The sequence below is a fragment of the Meles meles genome, chromosome 20 (genome assembly GCF_922984935.1).
Source record: "Meles meles chromosome 20, mMelMel3.1 paternal haplotype, whole genome shotgun sequence".
In the NCBI taxonomy this organism is placed as follows: Eukaryota; Metazoa; Chordata; class Mammalia; order Carnivora; family Mustelidae; genus Meles; species Meles meles.
Window position 1 is genome coordinate 15,261,230 of NC_060085.1, and position 21,156 is coordinate 15,282,385.

At 49.6% G+C, this 21,156-nt stretch overlaps 1 protein-coding gene across 6 annotated transcripts in view; it reads left to right on the forward strand.

Annotated features, from left to right (window-relative positions):
* The window catches only part of GATAD2A (GATA zinc finger domain containing 2A), a 107,608-nt gene that overhangs the window by 75,515 nt on the left and 10,937 nt on the right, over positions 1-21,156 (forward strand). For 5 of the 6 annotated variants that reach the window (XM_045990958.1, XM_045990960.1, XM_045990962.1 and 2 more), the window contains exons 4-9: positions 15,276-15,408; positions 15,537-15,668; positions 17,198-17,287; positions 17,930-18,061; positions 18,542-18,709; positions 20,209-20,488. In XM_045990958.1, coding sequence (XP_045846914.1) covers positions 15,276-15,408; positions 15,537-15,668; positions 17,198-17,287; positions 17,930-18,061; positions 18,542-18,709; positions 20,209-20,488 — 935 coding nt within the window. Of the gene's footprint in view, positions 1-2,770; positions 2,796-15,275; positions 15,409-15,536; positions 15,669-17,197; positions 17,288-17,929; positions 18,062-18,541; positions 18,710-20,208; positions 20,489-21,156 lie in introns of those variants that run through there. The other variant, XM_045990963.1, reaches the window with a different exon arrangement.

Genomic DNA, 21,156 nt, shown 5'->3' on the forward strand with positions numbered 1-21,156 from the left:
CAGGGCCCTTTCTTTAAAGTTGGTGCTTTTGATGACAGAATCACTGTCCCATCTTTCTTTAGAGACTTTGACATTCACCGAGGATATCATGGGGGTGACACATCTTTAAAGAAACTAGTCACCAAAAAAGGGGGAAAAAAAAGAAATTAGGCACACCTTCTGTGTCCAGGGACATCACTACTCATTTGATATTGAAACAGGGCTTGGTTGTCCTGCAGTGGTGTGTTGTGTGCAAGCACATCACCCACATTCACGTCAACACCTGCGTTCTCCTAAAACCAGAAATGAATCTGAAAGTAACATGTTGCAGCTGCCTGTTGTCTATAATGTGGGTTTATATGGACGGCCTTGTTCTGTTCTGCATAGAAATGGGGCCTGCAGGTAGAGGGCTACATCCCTTCACTCACCCAACATGACTCCCTAGGTGACAGGTTGAGTTCTTGTCTGGCAGATGCTCTTTACAAACAGCCTCTTGGGAGAGGAAGAATAAAAACTGGGGTTGCCTGCCCTGTGAGGAAATAAAGCCCAGAGAGCCTCTCCTGGTGTGTTTTTCACCTGTGTAGTCCAAAGCCTTACGAGGGTACAGAACCCAGTAGTCACCGTAAAAGTAGCCATTTAAACATTTCCTGTCCTCCTTGACGGGGTATACTCTCCCACCCTAGACTAATCGTGCCTCTTCTCAGAAATGGATTCTAGAAATGGAATCATGATCTCAGTAGGGTCTGGCTTTTCTCCGTGTGCTTTGGGATTCATCCCTGTTGTATGGAGCATTTTGCTGATTTTCTCCTGTGTGGGTATGTATGCTGTATCCACCCACTGGACCATAGACACCAGGCAGTCTGCATTTTGGGACTGGTGTGTGTGTGTGGCCCCTGTCATCATTCCTACAGGTCTTTGCGGGGACATCAATCCTTCATTTATCTGCTTAATACTTAGGGGTTGAATTAGGGTCACAGAATACATGCATGTTGAATTATTTCAAAGAAACTGCCACCACCACCCCGCCCCCAGCAATGTCCAGACTGCTTTACTCACAGGTATGGGGGTTCAGCTGCTTTATTCTCAGTTTGGTGTCATCCTTCTTTACAAATTTAGCCATGGGGTCTACAGAGGGGTCTGGGTCCGGGTCCTGGCATGGTAGTGTGACTGTTACCTCTTTCCCACGGTGATAGAAGGGTGATGCTTACTGCCCTGGCTGCTCATGTGGGGATGGAAACGGAGTGCTCGCCAGCCATGTACTGACCTGAACCCCACCTACTCTGTTCTCAGGACCATGCTCCATCACAGCTGTGCCTGGCCTGACCAGCTGTCCGCTGGAATGTGTGTTCTTGAGTGAGTTTGGTGAATGTGACACAGCTGTGGGTGTGATGGCTTTGGGTTCTTGCACAGCCTAGGTAGGTGTGGTTGTGACCCTCACCCTGGCTCTCTGACATCTTCCTCACAAGGATTAGATGCCCCCGCCCACGTGCCCCCTCTTTATGTGTGAGAGCTTTGGAAGTCTCTTAGCTAGAAGCCTATTTCTGTCTGACCACTTCCCTGAGTCTGGGGGCTCCTGCGCTCTTGTGGAAGGCTCTCTGGAGCCCCGCCCCTCCCCAGCACCTGTTGTGGCCTGGCTGCTGCTTTCACTTGCTAATTCTCTGTCCTTACTGCTGGGTTACTTCCAGGAGAGGCTGGGCAGTCTCAGGGAGCAGCTCCATCAGCTCTAACTAGAAATCTCCATGGTCTGCTTGCTTTTCTTAGTGTGTTTAGCGCATAGGAACCAAGAGGTATGTTCCTTCAGAAATCTGCTCCCGGTTCGGTGCTTCCTTCCCTGCCTTAGCTGTAGCCTCTCTTGTGTTATTCTCTGCTTTATCCCTTCCTTGTAGGTTCCTCATCCCAGTTCTGTCTTTCTGTCCACCTGCCTTTATTCTGAGCTGTATCTTTACCCCAGGTTTGAAATTGAAATTTGAGGGGTTCACCTGTACTTCTAAAAATCATTAGGTAATGCTGGCCTATCAGAGTGACAGACTCTGGATGTCCTCTTTGTAACTCCCAGAGAGACCCAGCTCACATGGGGCCTAGTGTAAGCCAGCCTGATGACAGGTGAGAAGCCACCTGCCCATTGCCTTTATAACACCTTCCTCTGGTCATGAAGGGACTGTCTCTCTATTTCTCACTGGGTAGTGCCTGCCTTCTTGGGGGTGTGGTTGCCCTGACAGGAACCAGGAGACGGCTGTGTACAGTTGGTGAGGTAAGCACCTGTAAACACTCACCCTTTAGCAGTCATGAACTCTTCACACATGTGACTTAAGCAGATTTGTGGATTAAGCAGATCATTTTCTTTGAAATTATTTGGCCTAAATCTGCAGTTGGAAGTTTCTGATAGCTCTTCAGTACATCTTGCTGCTAGTGCTTTGTTTGTCACATGATGACAGACTCCTCAGCTTATAACTGGTGTCTTGGGTGCTGTAGCAGGTCCTTTAAATGTTTTACCTGTGAAGTCCGTGAGGGCTCTAAAGCTGCTTTCATGTGCTTTGCTTTGTGTTTTGCAGCCATTTCTCTACTGTATTGAAAACAGTGTGTACCAGAACCGTAACAAACCTGGAAGGTGGGGGGTGGCAAGCACACTGACCTGAGGGATCCCGTCATGTCCCTTGTGGCCACCTACCCTGGTGATACACCGGGATGAAGGGGTGCTACTGTGTGATTCCCGGGGGGAGGGAGGGTAAGCAGAAGTCAGACCTTGAGAAGACTTTTCTCAGCAGAAGTGCCCTGAAGAAAAAGGAGAGGTGGCTTGATGGCAAGAGATTTCCAAGGTGGGGTTTTTTTTTGTTTTTTTTTTTCTGTCAGAGGAATGAGCATGTGAATTATCATTTGTGAGTCTTAGGGCAGTAGCAGGTGGTAGAAAAAGAAAATTGATGTCCAGCAACCTGATTCCACTCACATCCCCATGTGGCTTAGGACCATTTATTCCACCCTGGTGAAGTTCATTGTCTCTTCTGAAGTTGGGCTGGTCATTCTTAAGCCTCAGAAGCTCCCAGCATGGTCTAGTAAGGTTTGTCACAGTGATAGGAAGAGCCGTCGGGACTTAAGGATGTCCAAGAATGAGGAAGAAGAGGGCAAGTGAATGGCCGAGGGCAGGTGGTGACAGCAGGGTCAGTTGCCTTCACAGATGCTGAGTTCCTTACGGCAAAGCAGCCTAGATGTCAGTGAAGGGGGCCTGCCTGGGAGTGGGGTGGGAGAGGAGGTGGGAAGTGTCTGATGGGTGGAGATGGGAGACATACCAGACATTACTAATCCTCTTCCCTGGGTCCCAAGCCCTAAGACTGCTTATTTTTAGAGCTTAAATCTTAAAAATAGTTGGGATGTAAATAGCCACTTTGAAAAGCTTTGTTCCAGTCTTAGTATGACTGAGACCTGGTGACATGCAGAGTTCCTCAGTGCAGGGCCTTGGTAGCTTTCAGAAGCAACTTTAACACAACTGCACTCTAAAGAAAACAACCAGTCCAGGCACACAGCATTGCCTTCCTTCCAGAGGACTTGCTGTGTCCATGGGCAGTGTGGGAAAGAGTGATCTGGGTAGCATATTTTAGGGAGCTCACAGCTCAGAAATTGGGGTGCTCAGGGGCTCCAGGTCCCTGGAGACATTGGGTTTGGTGAGAGGGTCTGAGAAGGCCCACAGTGGTGGTGGTTGGAGCAGGTAGGGAGGGCAGGCCGTGGGGCATCCTCTGGAGAGGAGAGAGCTGATGCTCTGCGCTAGGTGGAGCCCAGAAGCTTGTGGGACACCTGAACATGAGGGTGGAGGTGGACGTGTTGGGAGGAGGGAGAGATGCCTTTGTCTGGACAATGGAGGTATGGGGGGGAATGGGATGTGAGATGGACAGGATAGTGTCCTGGCATTGGGAGCCTGCAGCGTCCAGCTGACTTCTGAGGGAAGTCTGTGCTTGGCCTCCCCATCTGCAGATGCAGGGTGTCTAGGCTGCCTGGGCGGTACCATATTCTCTGTGAATTGGGTAACTGCAAAGCCTATCCAGTTGCCGCTTTTAAGGCCACAAGAACAGAGTCACTGACTTCTGTTGGCTTATAATTGAATAAATTATAGGGTATCTATGGGATGAGTCCTTTGAAATTTTTAGTATTTCTCACTTTTCAAAACACAACTTTGGCCGCAAGGGAAAGCCGTGTGGGGCATGACATGTCAGGAGAACTCCATTCAGGAGCCTTTGCTCAGAATGGCACTTGCCATAGGAAACCCTTTGCTGAAAGTGTTGGTGTAACCCCTTTTCCATCGTGGCTGCGTGAAAAATATCTGTTGTCCATTTGCTGTGTTAGAAATTTGAAAGTATTTATTAATTCTGTCCTGGATATAGTCGTCATATCTCCTTAGACGCCTCTGGACTGAGACGGTTTCTTGGACTTTATTGTTTTTGGTGACCTCAGCAGTTTTGAAAAGAACAGGTTGGGTGTGTTGTGGGAAGTCCCTTAGTTGTGATTTGTCTGGAGTTTTTTCATGGTTGGCCTGGGGCAATGGGTTTGAGGAGGACCACAGATATAAAGTACCCTTCTTAGCACACCATATCCACAGCACATGCCATCAGTTTGACTTCTCACTGTGATGTTAACCTTAATCACCTGGCTGGGGTGGCATCTGTCAGATGTCTCCACTGTAAAGTTACTCTCTCTGCCTCTTTTTATGCTGGGCTCCTGGGAAGGAAGTCACCACATGTAGCCCACACACCCTCCTCAAGAACAAAGTAGCTACACAAATTGTTTGGGATTCTTCTGCCTGGGTAATTTGTGTCTTCACCCCTAGGATGATCTTTTACTCAGGTTTGAGTTTGTAATGCCTTTGAACATAGAAAATAGTAGTTTACAGAGTTACCTTTGAAATACTGACACCCTGCATTATTCAGTATGACAAAATCAGATTAGTTAATGTCTGACTTCTTGAGTCAAACACAAATTTTCCAAAGTTTTATATTTTGTTTGTAGGAAGCCTGGAGTTTATCACTGACAACAAATACTGGTCATTGTTTCCAAAGAAATGGGCTTTGCATTAACCATTTTGGGGAAAATGTTTGTGCAACACCCAAATCTGAATAACTTCAGTGTGTCTTTGAGTTCTTCCTTCAAGCCTTGTGAATGCTCACACACATACTTTTCTTCTGAATGGCTGTCCTGCTATGGTACGCAGGAGAAGTGTTTTATCTTATCACAGAATATTAAAAAGATATGTGCTCAAGGGCTGAAGTTTAATAAAGTTAATAGCTTTACTTCATCCAGGGCTTTGCTTGCAGCATGGTGTCACTGAGTACTGGCAGTTTGGTACTACTATCCTAACTCGGTGAAAAAGACAGTTGTCTCAGTGTTAAAACAGTAACCTGGTAGAGCCCAGTGCGGTGCAGAGGAGCTTAGATTGGCTGGGAGTAGACTGTCTAGAGTGGGCAGAGACAAGGACGTCCATCAGGGCTGTGTGCTCCCATCTCAGGCAGCAGTGGTTAATGGCCCGCTGGAATCAGACAATAGAAGGAAGAGAAGCCTTTGGTGTGAGACCTTGTCCCCAGGGACCTCTGGCTGCAGAGCAGGTGGCCAAATGAGTCAATTCAGAGCTAAATTATAGCTGCAGAGGTGATGGGGGCTGTTCTGATTGTGCACATCATGTTCAGCGAGAATGGGGGAAAGAGTGGGGGCTGTCATTTGTGAACTAGGTGCACGTTTTTGCCTTTTACATTTTATAATATCCTTTGGAGGTCAGTGGAATCCCATTCTGCAGATGCGGTTCATTGAGGTCTGGTGACTCGGTGGAGGCCTCACAGTTGCAGAGGTAGAACTAGCCTCCCATGGTCCTGCTGCACTAAGAGTGCCAGAGCAGGTTTGGTGGGAGTGGGGGACCCTGGAGCTATGCTGGGAGGGCAAGTTGGGATATGCCAGGGGATGGTGGGGGAGGATCCAGCAGTTTGAAACACAGATTTTCCAAAGGGGGCAGTAAGTTTTCAGACAAAGCAAACACTTTGCATTTGTCATGGAAGTTTGTAGTTGTGCAAGTTGGAAAGCAGTATTTGGTTCCGGTGTGTAGTTTTCATCTGCACACAGGTGATTTTCTGTGAGTTTGTGAGGGAGCTGGCATCCCATGAATTGTGTTTGGGTTCATGCAATGTAGGGAGTCCCTTCATGCTCCAGAGTGCTTCTGGATTCTCTTTGTGTTCCTAGAGGAAGGTTGGTCTGGCATGCGGGTATGGTGATGAGACAAAGGAGGAATCAATAGCTTTGGTGCTATGACATTTGGGGTCCCATGCTCCTTTTTCTTTTACTCTCCCAGGCCCTAGGCCCTTTAGCAGTCTGGATTCCAGGGTGCTGAAACCCCACCAAGCTTTCTTAGGCAGGTGGCAGTCCATGTGGAGCAAGGGTTTCCCAGTCAAGTTCAAGGATCACATCCATGTTTTCACACTGTCATCTCTTTCTCAACTCAGGGATTTGGCATGTGGAGACTGCTGGTTGTCCAGGATCCTAAGAATAAATAAAATCCTTTTCTTCTTTAATCTCCAAAAATGGTAGTTGATAACCTGAGTTAGAGGTGTCAGAGTTGACAGTCATATGAGCGCATTCTCTCTCACCCTCTGACTGCTTTTTCTGGGGTGCCATTGAACCCTTTATAGGTCACAGGCACCTAGCTGATCTGACCCATGGTGGGGGCATGGGTCCCAGTACAGTGCAGGGTACACATGACAGCCCTTGGTGTCCCAGAGTTGGGCAGGATTGCCAAAGGTCCACAGAAGACTGGGGCTAGTGTGAGCCCAGGTTATCTGTAGGCCAAAGGTGTGTGACCTCAAGAAGTTATGCCTTTCAGACTATTTCCTCACATGTAGAGTGACAATCAGGCATTTGAAAGGATTATACAGAAGTGTGTGCCTTGGTGGTTAGCACAGAGATGGCCCTTGTAAAGGGTCTGCAAATGTCTTGGGTGATTTTTCCAAATCCAAGGTAGGTCAGCCTTTCAGTTCTGTGACTGTGGTCATTTGTAACAGGTGCTCCTTCCCAAATATCTGAGCAGAGCATACTGAATGGGATTTAGCCTTTCTGGTGTTATTGGACATGTTGCCTGCTGGCAGGGTTAAGCTGGTGTGACCTCCTTGGGTGGATACTGGCCCTAAAGGTTGCCCTGTTGCCATTTGGTGTTGGGGCCTTTATGTGGGGTCACAGCTAATTTCTCTGGCTTAGGGGAGTGCTCTATTTCACCCATCCTCACCTTGTCTCTACAGCCTGGGTGACTTTGCACCCTCCTGAAACTGGCCCCTGTTGTTCCAGTTGGATTGAAGTCCGCTGGGCCTCCCTGGCCAGGCTGTGACTTCTGGGGGCTCCTGTGTTCCTAGAAGGAGCCCCAGCAGGACAGGCTGACTGCTTCCTGGCCTTGCTGACAGCACAGCACTCTGCTCTGGCCATGTGCCTCGGGACTGCCCTCCTCTGTGCTAGGGGCCCTGGACGGGGGATGGGGCCTCAGGACCAGAGCCTGGCCACAGGAGCGCCTTTTCTTCTTCTGAAATGTTTAGCAGTAGCTGTGGCAGGGTGCACTGTAATGGATCCCAGAGCGATAGTTGGACCTGAAGTCTCCAGGAAGAATGATGGCTAGGTTTCAGAAATCTCATCCCCAGCTGTTCACCTCCATGGCCTCTGTGGCCAAGAAGCAAAATGTATTCTGACTTCCCAGCCCCTGCAAAGCAGGCTCTGGGCTTTTCTCTTGACATCCCAGCCAACAGAGTGTCAAGTTACAGGGCTGGGAGAAGTGGTAATGGATGCCAAGAAGGGAGCCCGGGGAGTTGAAGAGGGGCTGAGGCAGGCAGGAAGCAGGTGGGCTGCAGGGCCCTGGGGGTCTGGGAAGGGGACCAGGCACCCATCAGTGCCTACCGTCCCCTGAGGCAGGCACGTGTTCAGCTTTGGGGCACAGCCTGTGTCTGTGTGCAGCAGAGCTCCCTTTCTGATCACACCAAGTGTCTCGGTGAATAGCTCCCCTTGGGAAAGGAGGGGGCTGGTGAGGGGTCCTGGTGAGCAACTCCCATGTCCAGATGGCCATGAAAGATGCCAAAGGTATGTGCAGGGGCCAGTGAGAATGTCCCCAGGTGGTAGAACTAACCTGGGAAGTTGTGGTAACCATCTTTCTCTCTTGTGGGACTTTTCTAGAAGTGTCTCTGGAATGGCAATACTCATTAGATTAAAAGCATGCAGAATTGCTTCCTGGCTTTGATTCACACCACTCAGTGTAATGCTTGAGGCTGTGGTGGCTCCCAGACACACAGATGGCCCCCTCCTCTCCTGTGGGACCCTCTCTTCACTTCCTTTCTTTTTTGAGCAGCTCTGGTCTCAGGCCTTTCTGGAGCTGTGCTGCTATATCCTCTCAAGTCTGCATTTGCTGTGGCCATCTCTCATGCACAGAGAACTGCTGGTCCTTTTGGGGGGCTTCAAGGTTCAGCAGGGGTAGTTGCTTGGGTAAACTGTTTCTTTCCCACATTGTTTCTCCCTGCTTTGTCCCAGGGTAATTTCTAGAGTGGATCTCCTTGCTGGGGATAGTCTGAGGATACGGAGTTAGAGTGATGTGGGCTAGTTCCCTGGGGGTGGAGCTGGGCTGTCAGCCCTGTTAGCTTAGTGGTTTAAAGTGATGATGTATTGGGGCGCCTGGGTGGCTCAGTGGGCTAAAGCCTCTGCCTTCGGCTCAGGTCATGGTCTCAGGGTCCTGGGATTGAGCCCCGCATTGGGCTCATTGCTCAGCAGGGAGCCTGCTTCCTCCTCTCTCTCTCTCTCTGCCCGCTTCTGTGCCTACTTGTGATCTCTGTCTGTCAAATAAATAAATAAATAAAATCTTTAAAGTGATGATGTATTGGTGTAGCCTTGTCCTGTCCAGGTCAGATGGTCCTAGATGGGCATTGCTTCTTGGACTCTGATCCTTGCAATCCTTTTTCAGCCAGGTTGGATGTCCCCAGTGGCTTTGTCACTCGTGTAGGATGTCAGGCCCATCTCTGTGTATCTGTGACCCTCTTTCCATACAGCTAACTTGACATCCTCAGCACAGTGTGAGACCCCACCAGAGCATGCATTCTCAGGGCCCAAGTGGAAACTGCAAGGCTTCTGTGACCTTGCCTCAGAAGCTTGTAGCATCGCTTCCTCTGCATTCCTGTAGTTCACAGAGTGAGCCACAAGACCAGCCCAGGTTCTGGGGACAGGACTGAATGGATATGTGAACATGGAGAGGTATGGGCTGTCTCACCAGGGTGTAACGTGGTGCTCTTCTGTACATGATTTTGTGGACTGTATTAGGGCTCCTTCTTAACATCCACCAAAGTCTTGACTCACAGGTTAGGAGTTGCACTTCCAGGACCTGTTCCTTGAAAAGACAGACGTAATGACACAGAATGTAGAAATCCCTTTTTTAAGAGAGAGAGGGAGTACCCAAGCAAGCGGAGGGCAGGGCGGGTAGAGGGAAAGAGAGAATTTTAAGCAGGTTCCACGCTCCATACAAAACCCAACGTGGCAGGGAGGGGTTTCTTCTGATCCTGAAATCATGACCTGAGGTGAAATCAAGAGTCAGGTGCTTAACTGACTGAACCCAGGTTTCCCTTCAGAAATCCTTTTAAGTGAATTTGCACATCCTTTAGCAACATGGCATCAGTGCATGTGGGAAAAGCTGACTGCATGTGCAAGGTGATCAGTCTCTACAGGCATCACTGGATTCCTCATGAGCTCACAGACCCCATCCTGGAACCAGGAGCTAAGGAAGAGGAAGAGGTGGGTACGTCCACCAGCCATGTTGCCTGAGCACCCACCGTGCCAGATCCTGCTTCGTCTGCTGGGACAGAGCAGTTCATAAAATGGATAAATTCCTGCCTTCCCTGGGTTTGAGAATATTTAAGTATTAACCCGCAATGGCCAGTTGTCTGCTCTGTGCCAAGCTTGCATTCATGGCAAACAGCTCTTTACTGTTTCAGGAAAGATTGGGGCCTGAACTCCCTGATGATCTCCTAGTGTGCCCAGGCCTCCTCAGCGCTGCAGTTGCACTCATCAGCAATCCTGAGGGGCAGCAAGGCAGGAATTCCTGTCCTGGTGTACGAAGCACAAAGAAAGAAATATCCTGCCATGGGCTCTTCACTTACAAGAGACAGAACTAAGTGAAATTCAGATGGCTTTGCAGGGGAAACCCCCAGTGCCAGGCTTGGTTCATAGTGCCTGCTTGTGTGAGCTTTTGTGAGTGTAGCCACAGGCTTTGGAGGAGGCCCTGTGGCCTCTCCTCCACTCTCAGCCAGTGTGGCACTATGGGAAAATTCCTGCCCCTCTGGCTCTGGGGAGGTGGGGGGCATCACCCCCTTTCCTGGGACTGTGGTGTCACATCAGGGATGTACCCCTCTTGTCCATTGCTTATTGGGTCACCCTGGGAATATCCTGGCCCTCGTTGGAAGCCTTGGTGTCTGGGGCCCAGGCTCCTGTGCCTTTGATGGCCTCCAGCCCCAGCTTGAGGGGGGAACCTGCCTGACAAACAGGCAATGACACCGTCACCCTGGGAGGCTGTGGGGTTGTGGGTTGATCCAGTAGAAAGGTGAAGGTACTTTCCTCTAGTTTGCTGGAATGAAGGTGAATAAGCTGGTCGTTGACAGGGAAGCCTCTGCTCAGGCCTGTGCTGTCCTTCAGTGGAACCCTAGAATTCTGCCCTGAACTCCCCACCCCATGATGGACAGTACTGGGCATAGCTAAGAAGGCTTCCTCAGGCATACATGCTGTGGGGGGTGTTCCCCATGAGTGCACCGGGGGAGTGCTGATCATGCTCCCACGGCCAGCATGTCGAAGGACTGGGCCGGACAAGGACCTTTCTGAGGGTACATGGTTTTTTGGTTTTTTTTTTAATTTTTTTTTTTTTTAATTTTTTATTTATTTGACAGAGAGAGATCACAAGTAGACAGAGAGGCAGGCAGAGAGAGAGGGAGGGAAGCAGGCTCACTGCCGAGCAGAGAGCCCGATGTGGGACTCGATCCCAGGACCCTGAGATCATGACCTGAGCCGAAGGCAGCGGCTTAACCCACTGAGCCACCCAGGCGCCCGGGTACATGGTTTTAAAGTTGTATCTTAAAGTGTGAGTTGGGGCTCACATGGGAGCCTCGGGAGTGTGGTAGAGGGACATTCCAAGGAAGGACCCATAGTGAAGGCAGAGGAACCCAGGCAGGATATATCTGTGGGTAGGGTAGGAACCTGAGGTACAGGGGCTTCTGAAAAAGCCAGTTGATATGTTTGACCTGGGAGGTGTGAATGGGCTCCAGTGGAGGAACACACTGAGGAAGGTGAGTGTTTGCAAGAGTGGTTGAGGCAGGTGCTAGGTCTAGCAGCGCCCCCTACCCCATCCTTAAATACTGCTAGTAAGTAGTTACCTGTCTCTCCCCACCCAGCCAGACCCAAAAGATAATGGGAAGAGGGAGAGTTCTGGCAGGGAATGGTTGTGGCTGGTACTATCTGTCTCCTCAGGCTGGCCCTGAGGTGGAATTTGTTGTCCTGAGGCCTCAATGGGCCTATAGTCCTCTTTAGCTTCCCTAGCGTGTGTAAGAATCTTGGCTATTGGGGCGCCTGGGTGGCTCAGTTGGTTGAGTGTCTGCCTTGGGCTCGGGTCATGATCTCAGGATCCTGGATCAGACCCCACCTCGGGCTCCCTGTTCAGGGGAGAATCTGCTTCTCCCTTTGCCCCTCCCTGCTGCTTGTGCTCTTTCTCTAATAAATAGATAAAATCTTTTTAAAAATAAATCTTGGAGATCTTGTGAAATGCAATCTTTGATGGAGCAGGTCTTTGGGGTAGCAGGATGCTGCATTTCTTCGTGCTCCATTGAAGCTTTCCCTGCTGTTCAATGAACCAAGGCAAGTGGTGGTCCATTCCCACCTGTGGTTATGCCCTTACTTGCCCCTCCTCTCCTGGTTTGGGGGTCTGTCCCTCCTGAAGGATCCTGAGAACAGAACTGCCTTTTATCCAGGGTTGTATCCCTCTTGCTTGGCACAGCACCTGCTTGCCTAGTGGGTTTTCAGCAAATACAAATGAGTGAGTGAGTGAGTGAGTGAACAAGTGTGGACGAAGCGTCCCTTTCCCATACATCAGGCAAGCCCTTTCAGAGAACAGCAAAGGTCAGAGCTGCCAAGAATGGTTTCTGTGTTCTCTTGATGAGGCCGTTTCCCCTGGAATGGACTGAAAGGGCGCTAAATTTTAACTTCGCACAAACTGCTGGTTGGTGAGCAGTTGGGATGGTAGCCTGGTGCTGTGGAAATGGGATCTGTCATTTAGTTAAGTTTATATAAGCTCTTCCTTTTTTTTATGAAACTTGATGAAAGTTCCAGGCAGGTAACCGAATTTTTGTGTTGGTTAGCCAAGGCTGGCAAACGGGGAGGAGGTGATGAGACTGTTTTTTTTGTTGATAATAGCATGTTCTGCTTCCAGAGATTTTCATAGGTCACATAAAATCTCTTTTGATCATAATATTTTTTTTTTAAGATTTTATTTATTTATTTGACACAGAGAGAGAGCACAAGTAGGCAGAGAGGCAGGCAGAGAGAGAGGAGGAAGCAGGCTCCCTGCGGGGCTCGATCCCAGGACCCCGAGATCATGACCTGAGCCGAAGGCAGCGGCTTAATCCACTGAGCCACCCAGGCGCCCCTGATCATAATATTTTACACAAGAGTTCCCAAGATGGGCAGGATGGGCTTACTGGATTTGCCCTGAAATCGTGTAGCTTCTAAATAAACTTGGTACCCACATGCCCACCGTGGACAGAAGCAGGAAAGCAGTATATCTGGCTACAGTGCTATTCCCCTAGCATGTTGGGCTAGATTTCCTCTGCTTTTGTTCTTCTGCCTAAATGGTTTTACAGTTTAGAACAATTAAAAACAAAAACAGAAACACCCAAACTAACTTTTAGTCTGTGTCAAAGGGGTATTCTTTCTCCTGAATTAAAAGAACTCTCTGTGAAAGTACTGAGAAGACTTTTGAAGCACCTTTACTTTAAAAATTGAGCTTAGGAAAGTTTTCCATGTTGGCAACTAGAGGGGCTGGTGACCTCTCTGTGTTAGGAAGAGGTGGCCCTGGCCCCTATAATATACTAACAGTTCCTCGTGGGCTGGCACCACATAGGAAGTGCCTGCTGCTGGGCAGCCCCAGGGTGAGCAGGGTGCCTCCATTTTCTGACAGCACCTGAACCCTACCTCACTTCTCAAAATGAAGGCTGCATGTCACAAACCGGTTAGAACTGGCTGTTGCCATGGTTTTCATGTTGGAAGGCACAGTTAAAGGGTCACATGACCAAGGAGGGAAATGCCTTTGTCACATGACTTTTTGGTAGATGATTAGCATACAGGAAGTTCACTCCCTGCTGGCTGCTGGGATGCTGAGTGATCATTGATGGGGGTGGGGTGACGTCATCGCTTGGATGAGTTATTGATTACTCTCAGGCCAAGATGAGACCTGGGAGGGCTGTGGTTGGAGTGGCCATCTCAGGAAGCTTCAGCCTCCAGATGTTTTCGGTCCCTCAGCCAGCCCTTTTCCCTAAGACAATTTGAGTTTTGTTAGACCTCTCAACCTTCAGAAAAAGTGCATGCCCTCAGTAAGATGACAAAAAGTGATTACCATCGTCTCAGTGCACTCTTGTTCAGGAAATGCTTGCAGTCTGCATTTCTAGACATGGTTCTGCCTGGGCTGCTGCTCTGTCTGCATGCAGTCACCTGGGAGTCCACCTGGGAGCCCACCTGGGCTGGGACCAGTGGCTACAGCTCCTGTGCTTGGCCCTTGCACTGCCCCTCAATATCTTTGTCTGCATCTAGAGAACCTGGATGGAATTAGAGCCCTGAGGTCCCCATGAAAGTTGACCTTGGGCAGAGTGGGCAGTCATCAGGGAGACAAACAGAGTGAGTGGTGGTTCCCAGATTGCATTGGTCTTTAGTTTGGGAGGCCTGAATATGATGTCCTGGGTTACTTGATAAACAGCCAACCAGTTTCTGGACTTGAGACTGTAGATTAATCACCCCAGTGAGGAGACTGTATACTTTGAAATGGCACCTTTTTTCCCACTCCTCTGATGTCTTTTGAGATTTCGGCCAACAACTGCACTGGTTAAATCAAATCAAGGTTAGAAGGATTGAGGTGTAGCCACCGTGTGGCTCTTTTAGGAGGGATGGAAGAACCCTGGTTGGGGAGAAGGGTCCAGGGGCAAACATGCCCCTGTATTTGGCCCTCTGTGCCCATCCTTCCCTAAAGACAGAGCTCATTCCAGGAATGAAAAAGGCAATTCAGTGGGCTGTAGAAACAAGTTCTCCATCTACAACTCTGTCCCTGCTTTCCTGGGGTCTAGGAGGGAGTAGTGGGACAACTAGCACTATTTCTCCAGTTAACTTTATTGTGTTTGTTCACTGGGTCACAGTGCCACCTAGTGGGTTTGTTTGGTCCTCTGCTGGTTTTCCTACTGATGAAAAGGATCCTAATCCTTCAGCACAAGTGGAGGCCAGATCTTAAGGGAAAGTTTACATTGGGCCCTCAGCAAACAGCTGCTTGGTTGGGGGTGCACAGTGTGGTCTCTGGAACCCTGTGAATGCGGTTAGAGACACAGAAGCTCAGCATCACACTATTATATCAACACACAGGAGCCCTGACACGACAGGCCAAGAAAGACCCTGCCTCAGCTCCAGGATCCTGGGTTGTTTGTTGTTGTTGTTTTAAGATTTTGTTTATTTTTGAAAGAGCACGTGCATGTGTGCACCCGCACAAGCCGGGAGAGAGGCAGAGGGAGAGACTCCAGCAGACTCTGTGCTGAGCACAGAGCCCTACACAGGGCTTAATCTCATCACCCTGAGATCACGACCTGAGCTGAGATCAAGAGTTGGCACTTAACCGACTGAGCCACCCAGGTGCCCCTCAGGCTGAGCATTTTTATCAGAAACTGAACCACATGGTAGAGAAGGGAGCTGCAGTGTTTTCCGAAATGACCATTTCACCCTTGAGCACAGGTGTCCTCAGCCCTGGGTACACAGAAGTGGGCACCAAGAATAGTCTTGGCTAGGAACCTAGCTCTCGGTTTGGTTGCTTTGTGGTGGGTATAGTGAGAGAAGTCAGTATGGGGTGTGGTGGGGAGGACGCCCAAGGAGATAGGCTGGGGAGAGTGAGTGGGGCAGCCATGCTCTCCACCTCCCTGCTGTGACTGTGTTTGCGTCTGGGCATCTGTGGTGTATAGGTGCTGGGCTCTGGGGAACAGTGCTGGCGGAGTGTCTGATAACAGTCTGCTTTCCCTGCTCCACAGTGACATGAAGTCTGAGAGGAGAGCCCCTTCTCCTGATGTGATTGTGCTCTCTGACAATGAGCAGCCCGCAAGCCCAAGGGTGAATGGGCTGACAAAGGAGGCCTTGAAGGAGACCAGTACTGAGACCCTCATGGTGAGCCTTGTCCCCGTGTTGGGGAGTGACCCTGCCTGGCATTATCCCCAAATAGTGTTGGTGATGGTGGGGCCTGTGCTCCCTGGCTATGGCTCTCCTCTTCAACCCTTGTTCTCTTGCCTTTGCAGAAAAGCAGTCCTGAAGAACGAGAAAGAATGATTAAGCAACTGAAAGAAGAGTTAAGATTAGAAGAAGCAAAACTCGTTTTATTAAAAAAGTTGCGGCAGAGTCAAATACAAAAGGAAACTACCACCCAGAAGGTGTGTGTATGTTGGTTCTCTTCTCAGGAGTCAGTAGGAACCAGTTAAAACGGGGGATGAAAACCCAGACTCATTACCTTGGCCCACCTTAGTGCGAGGAACCAGGAGCAGCTGATCACAGGCAAACAAGTTTCCTCGGGGCATAAGGGTCAAGTTCTAAAATGGAAATTTGAATTATACATTTTGTGGAAAGGAAGGTAGAATAAGGATACTACAGTGCGTTTTGGTTTAGAATATTCTCGATAGGAGTATGTAAAACTCCTCATAGATGGGAAGCGTTAAGAAAACAGAGAACAGATGTCTTAGAAGCTGCTGGAAGTTCTGGGTTAAGAGCTCTTTCCCAAACACATTTTCAGAGAGGCCTCCTACCTTGTGGGTGGGTCATGCTGGCCATCAGGAGCTACCACGGTTTTGTGGACAGATTCCCTCATGCTGCAGGGGCATGCCGACAGTGCTTCCCAGGCCCCAGAGTCTCTGTCCTGGGGCTCCTCCTGCCATCTCCCCTGGTGTCTGAGGCTCGTTTTGCAGCTTCTAAATGCAGATAACCATGTAGGCCAAGATCAGGTTTGTTTTGTTGGTTTACTTATGTATTTTGTTTGGTTTGGTTGGTTCTGTTTTTACTTTTTTGGCTGTTGGGTTTTTTAAAGCTACACTTCCTTTTACTTTAACCACTATCTCAGTAAACCGGGTACTACTTAAAGTAACATATTTCACTAGATAAGGGACAGGGACAGACTTGGTTCACTCCACTGAGTCTTAAACAGTTGGAAAGGAAACAAATAATAGGCAGGCTTTGTCCACTGGCCTATATCCACTTACTGTGTTCAAGTGGGAGCTAGAGCAAAGCCTTAAGTGAGTATCCTCCTATCCTGCTTCCTTAAGGGGACTTGTGTTCTATATACTCTGTCAGCTCATACTGCCCAAGACACTGTCCCTGTCCCTTATCTAGTGGCATTTGTTACTTTAAGAAGTGCTTGGACTTGGTGCTTTCTCACCAAGGTTGGGATTAATCCGTTCAAGCCTGGCGTCCTTTGCCTTAGCCGTCACCACCAATCCTTCACATCCCCCAGAAGGCGAAACCTGCTCTTAAACCACAGTGTGATGTCAAGCATTCCCAGGAAGGAGGGGTGCTGGAAAATCTCTCCTCTGCCCATTTCAAGATTATTTATTTATTTATTTGAGAGAGAGAGCATGAGAGGAGAGAGGTCAGCGGTAGAAGCCAACTCCTTGCAGAGCAGGGAGCCCGATGCGGGACTCGATCCTGGGATTCTAGGATCATGACCCGAGCCGAAGGCAGTTGCTTAACCAACTGAGCCACCCAGGTGCCCCTCCCGTGCCCATTTCAGGTGTGTCAATTCCTGCTACAGACTTTAGCTGGAGACTATGCTACAGACTACACTGGAAGCATAGAACCTTAGAGTTTGATGGCTTTGGAAGAAGAAGAAAACCAGTCTTCCTCCATCTGAATTGTCTGTGAGGAGAGTGGGGCTGACGACCCCCTTATCTCTCGCTTGTCTGCTCTCTTACAGCCCACAGGCTCTGCTGGGAGTGCCGTGACCACCCCTCCCCCGCTTGTGCGGGGCACCCAGAACATTCCTTCTGGCAAGCCATCCCTTCAGGTCAGTACTTCCTCTGCGTTAGTTTCCTGAGCAGTCCTGATCCAGTTCCTGTGAAAGGCTGCCCATTCCTTCTGATTCCTTTGGAGTGAGGCCCAAACTTGGGCCACTTTTGACATCACAAACAAATCATGCCACTGCTGAGAGGGCTCCTCCTATGACTGCTCCTAATAAAATTAGAGAGAGAACCAAGATTTAAGCAGACCAGGTTCCTTTTGTTTCAACAGCCCCAAGTTTGTGGGACCTAGCAGGGCCTCCTTCCCATAGGGTGAGATGAGCAGAGCTCCCACTCCCAGACACAAGACTGAGGTCGGAGCAGGGGCCCGCCTTCCCTCAAACAGTCCTGTGCCCCCAGTTCAGACCAGCAAGAAAGTGACACCCAGCCCAGATTAGCTGGACTTCTGCTGGTGTAAGGGTTGTGTGGGTGAAAATGTGCTATCTTGTTGGTGCAGTTCACTCCTGAGTGAAGCCAGTCTGCATGGCTTTTGTCATAATCCATGTTCCTTCTTTGATGTTTAGAATAAATAGGCATTTTAGTGTTCATCCCCCCCGCTTTCAAACAAATAGGTACTTTCACAAAACAGCAAACCTGTTTGTTTAAAAAAAAAAAGAAGTATAAAATCTGGGGTTTGGTGCTGTTGACAGACCTCTTCAACAAGAATGCCCGGCAGTGTCATCCCACCACCCCTGGTCCGCGGTGGGCAGCAGGTGTCCTCGAAGCTGGGGCCACAGGCAAGCTCACAGGTCGTCATGCCCCCACTTGTCAGGGGGGCTCAGGTGAGCAGGGTGTGCTTGTGTGGGGTAAAAATGTGTTCAGGCTACTCCAGCCAGTCACCTCATGAGAACAATCCTTCCTGGTCATCAGCTTGGGGATTACGGGGTCCAACCCTTCCCTCCCTTCATTGTTCTTCTCACCATCTTTTTGTTAATTTAATTTTATTTTTTATTACTATTTTTTAAGGGGGGGAAGAGAATGGGGAAATATCCATACAGTGGAATGTTACTCAGCCTTTAAAAGGTGTGGTTTTTTCATTTTTTGGTCTTTTTGAGAGAGTACATGGAGGGTAGGGGGCAGATGGAGAGGAAGAGAGTGAATCCTAAGCAGCCTCCATGTCCACTGTAAAACTCGATGTGGGGTTCAGTCTCACAACCCTGAGATCATCACCTGAGCCAAAATCAGGAGTTGGACGTTTAACCAACTGAGCCACCCAGGTACCCCATCCCTTTCATCATCATATCCTCTGTCCCACCCCACAGCAAATCCACAACATCAGACAACATTCCAGCACGGGGCCGCCGCCACTCCTCTTGGCTCCCCGGGCATCTGTGCCCAGTGTGCAAATTCAGGGACAGAGGATCATCCAGCAGGGCCTCATCCGTGTCGCCAATGTCCCCAATACCAGTCTGCTTGTCAACATCCCACAGGTGAGGACTGTGCTGACCTGACCTAACCCCACCCACCGCGTGCACACACATCAAGGTCCCCTGGTCTTGCGGCATAGTGAGGTCTCCAGAGTGGTATGTTGTGAGCCGCCTGCTCCCTCATAGTCAGGCAAGGCCTTGGGTGCCCGATGGGGGTTTAGTCTGGAGCTCCTCCTGTGTTAAGAACTGTTGTCTAGCTGAGGTGGATAGGTACTGAGAGGGGGAAAGGTTCAGATCTAAGCTGCAGGGTATAGGGGAGGCTTCAGGTGGCGGACCCAGGATGTTTTGGTGGGGGGATGGATAAGGCCAGGTAAAGCATCCAATGGGCCTAGAGATGGCTGGGACCCGGGGGCGGGGGGTGAGAGGGGTGGAGCGTCACCAGAGCCTTCCTCGCCCTCCTCCCTGTCTGCATGAGCACATGAGGGGGAGCATGTCTGCAAATGTCCTCATAGCACTAGCACATCTATTACTAGCCACGAGTCCTTTCACCTCTGTACGGAGCCTCTGAGATGGGATGGGTCTGTTCCCACGAAGTAATGCCAGGAAGATGGGACCAGGGTGGGTGGGCAGGCTAGAAGCAAGAGCTTTATTGACAGAGAAAATTATTGGGTCTGCAGGGGCTTTTGCTGATGGCTGTATTAGCTTCTCTTCCTCCTCTGGCGTGGCGCATCTTTGTCTGCCTCCCTCAGATAAGAGCCTGACTAGCAGGGTTCTGAGCAGCATCCCCTTCTTCTCTAAAGTCAGACCAGGCTGAGCTGCTTTGATGGCTGGTGTCCTCTGTGTTGGGAAACTTGTTCAGCTCTTGAGACCCTCTGTGAGGGAGGGGGCCCTGGGAAACCATTCTGGGCTCCCTGAGTCCTATGATGTGTTGTGGGCGAGTTGTCAGGTGTGTGTATTTTCGTGGGGGTGGTGTATGCTGCTTTCCTTAGATTTAGTACAGGATCAGGAGTGGGGGAAGGGGCGGGACAGAGGTTGGTCCAAAAGCTGTTCTCCACCATAACCTCATGAGGACACATGAGGTGAGTGAAACATCAGAGTCTCAGATAACCACATACAAAGGTGCTCACGAAGCAAATGCCACCAGTGCTGTGGTGATCTTCTCTCACACCCCTGTGAAGATGGCGGCCATCTAGACCTGTGCTGGGAGGAAGTCTGCTAGGCCATAGTGATGGGACAGTGGCTGTGTTGCCTGAGCAGGGGTGCCCACTGCCCTGGTGGTTTTGGCTTCATGCGTGTCCTCATGTAGCAAAACACAGCAGAATACAGATTGTAAATATGTGTGGTTTATTGGATGTCAGCTAAACCTCAACAAGTATGTGTTATAAGACTGGTCATCTCATACGGTGATGAGTTTAATGCTGCTTTGCTTGTTGGCTTGCTGATGTCAAGCAGCTCGGAGTTACTACCTTAAAGATTCATTAGTCAATGCAGTTAACAATGCCATCCTGGGCTCTGGGATTAGGCACCCCCAGAACCCTGACCAAGTTGTTATCTCCTAAAAGCCTTCCCCAGCGTCGCTGAAAGGGACGACAGCCACCTCTGCTCAGGCCAACTCCACCCCCACCAGCGTGGCCTCTGTGGTCACCTCTGCTGATTCTCCAGCCAGCCGTCAGGCAGCTGCCAAGCTTGCACTGCGCAAACAGCTGGAGAAGACGCTGCTAGAAATCCCCCCTCCCAAGCCCCCTGCCCCAGAGATGAACTTCCTGCCCAGCGCTGCCAACAACGAATTCATCTACCTGGTCGGCCTGGAGGAAGTGGTGCAGAACTTGCTAGAGACCCAAGGTGAGTGGGCCTTGGAGCTATTTTCATCTTTTGCCACTGAAGTTTTTCTTAAAATAGGTTATTTTCAGTGCATAGCACATGTTGGCATGTCTGCTGTATGCTGAGAGCTGTCTTGGGGTGGGGCATCTTATGCATGATGTTTTATATCAGTCCTGCTTTCTATGAGACTTTACTTTTTGCTTGTTTTAGTTTTTACATTTATTTATTTGTTTATTTACTGTGCGCATGTGCTAGGAGTTGCAGCAGCCCGGGGGTGGGAGGGGTGCAGGTGAGGGCAGATCTTCAGCAGACGCCGCACTCAGCACATAGCCCAACACAGGGCTCAGTCTCAGGATCCTGAGGTCATGACCTTAGCTGAAATCAAGATTAAGTACACTTAAACTTAAACAACTGAGCCACCCCGGTGCCCCATTAGTTTTTACATTTTTAAAAATGCTTACTATTGAAGTATAGTTGCCATACAGTGCTAATTAGTTTTAGGTGTATGATACAGTGATTTAACCATTTTATACAATACTTGGTGTTCACCACAATAAATGTCACCATCTATCACCTCGGATAACTTCTTTTTTTTTTTTTTTTTTTTTAAGATTTTATTTATTTATTTGACAGAGACCACAGGTAGGCAGAGAGGCAGCCAGAGAGAGAGAGGAGGGGAAGCAGGCTCC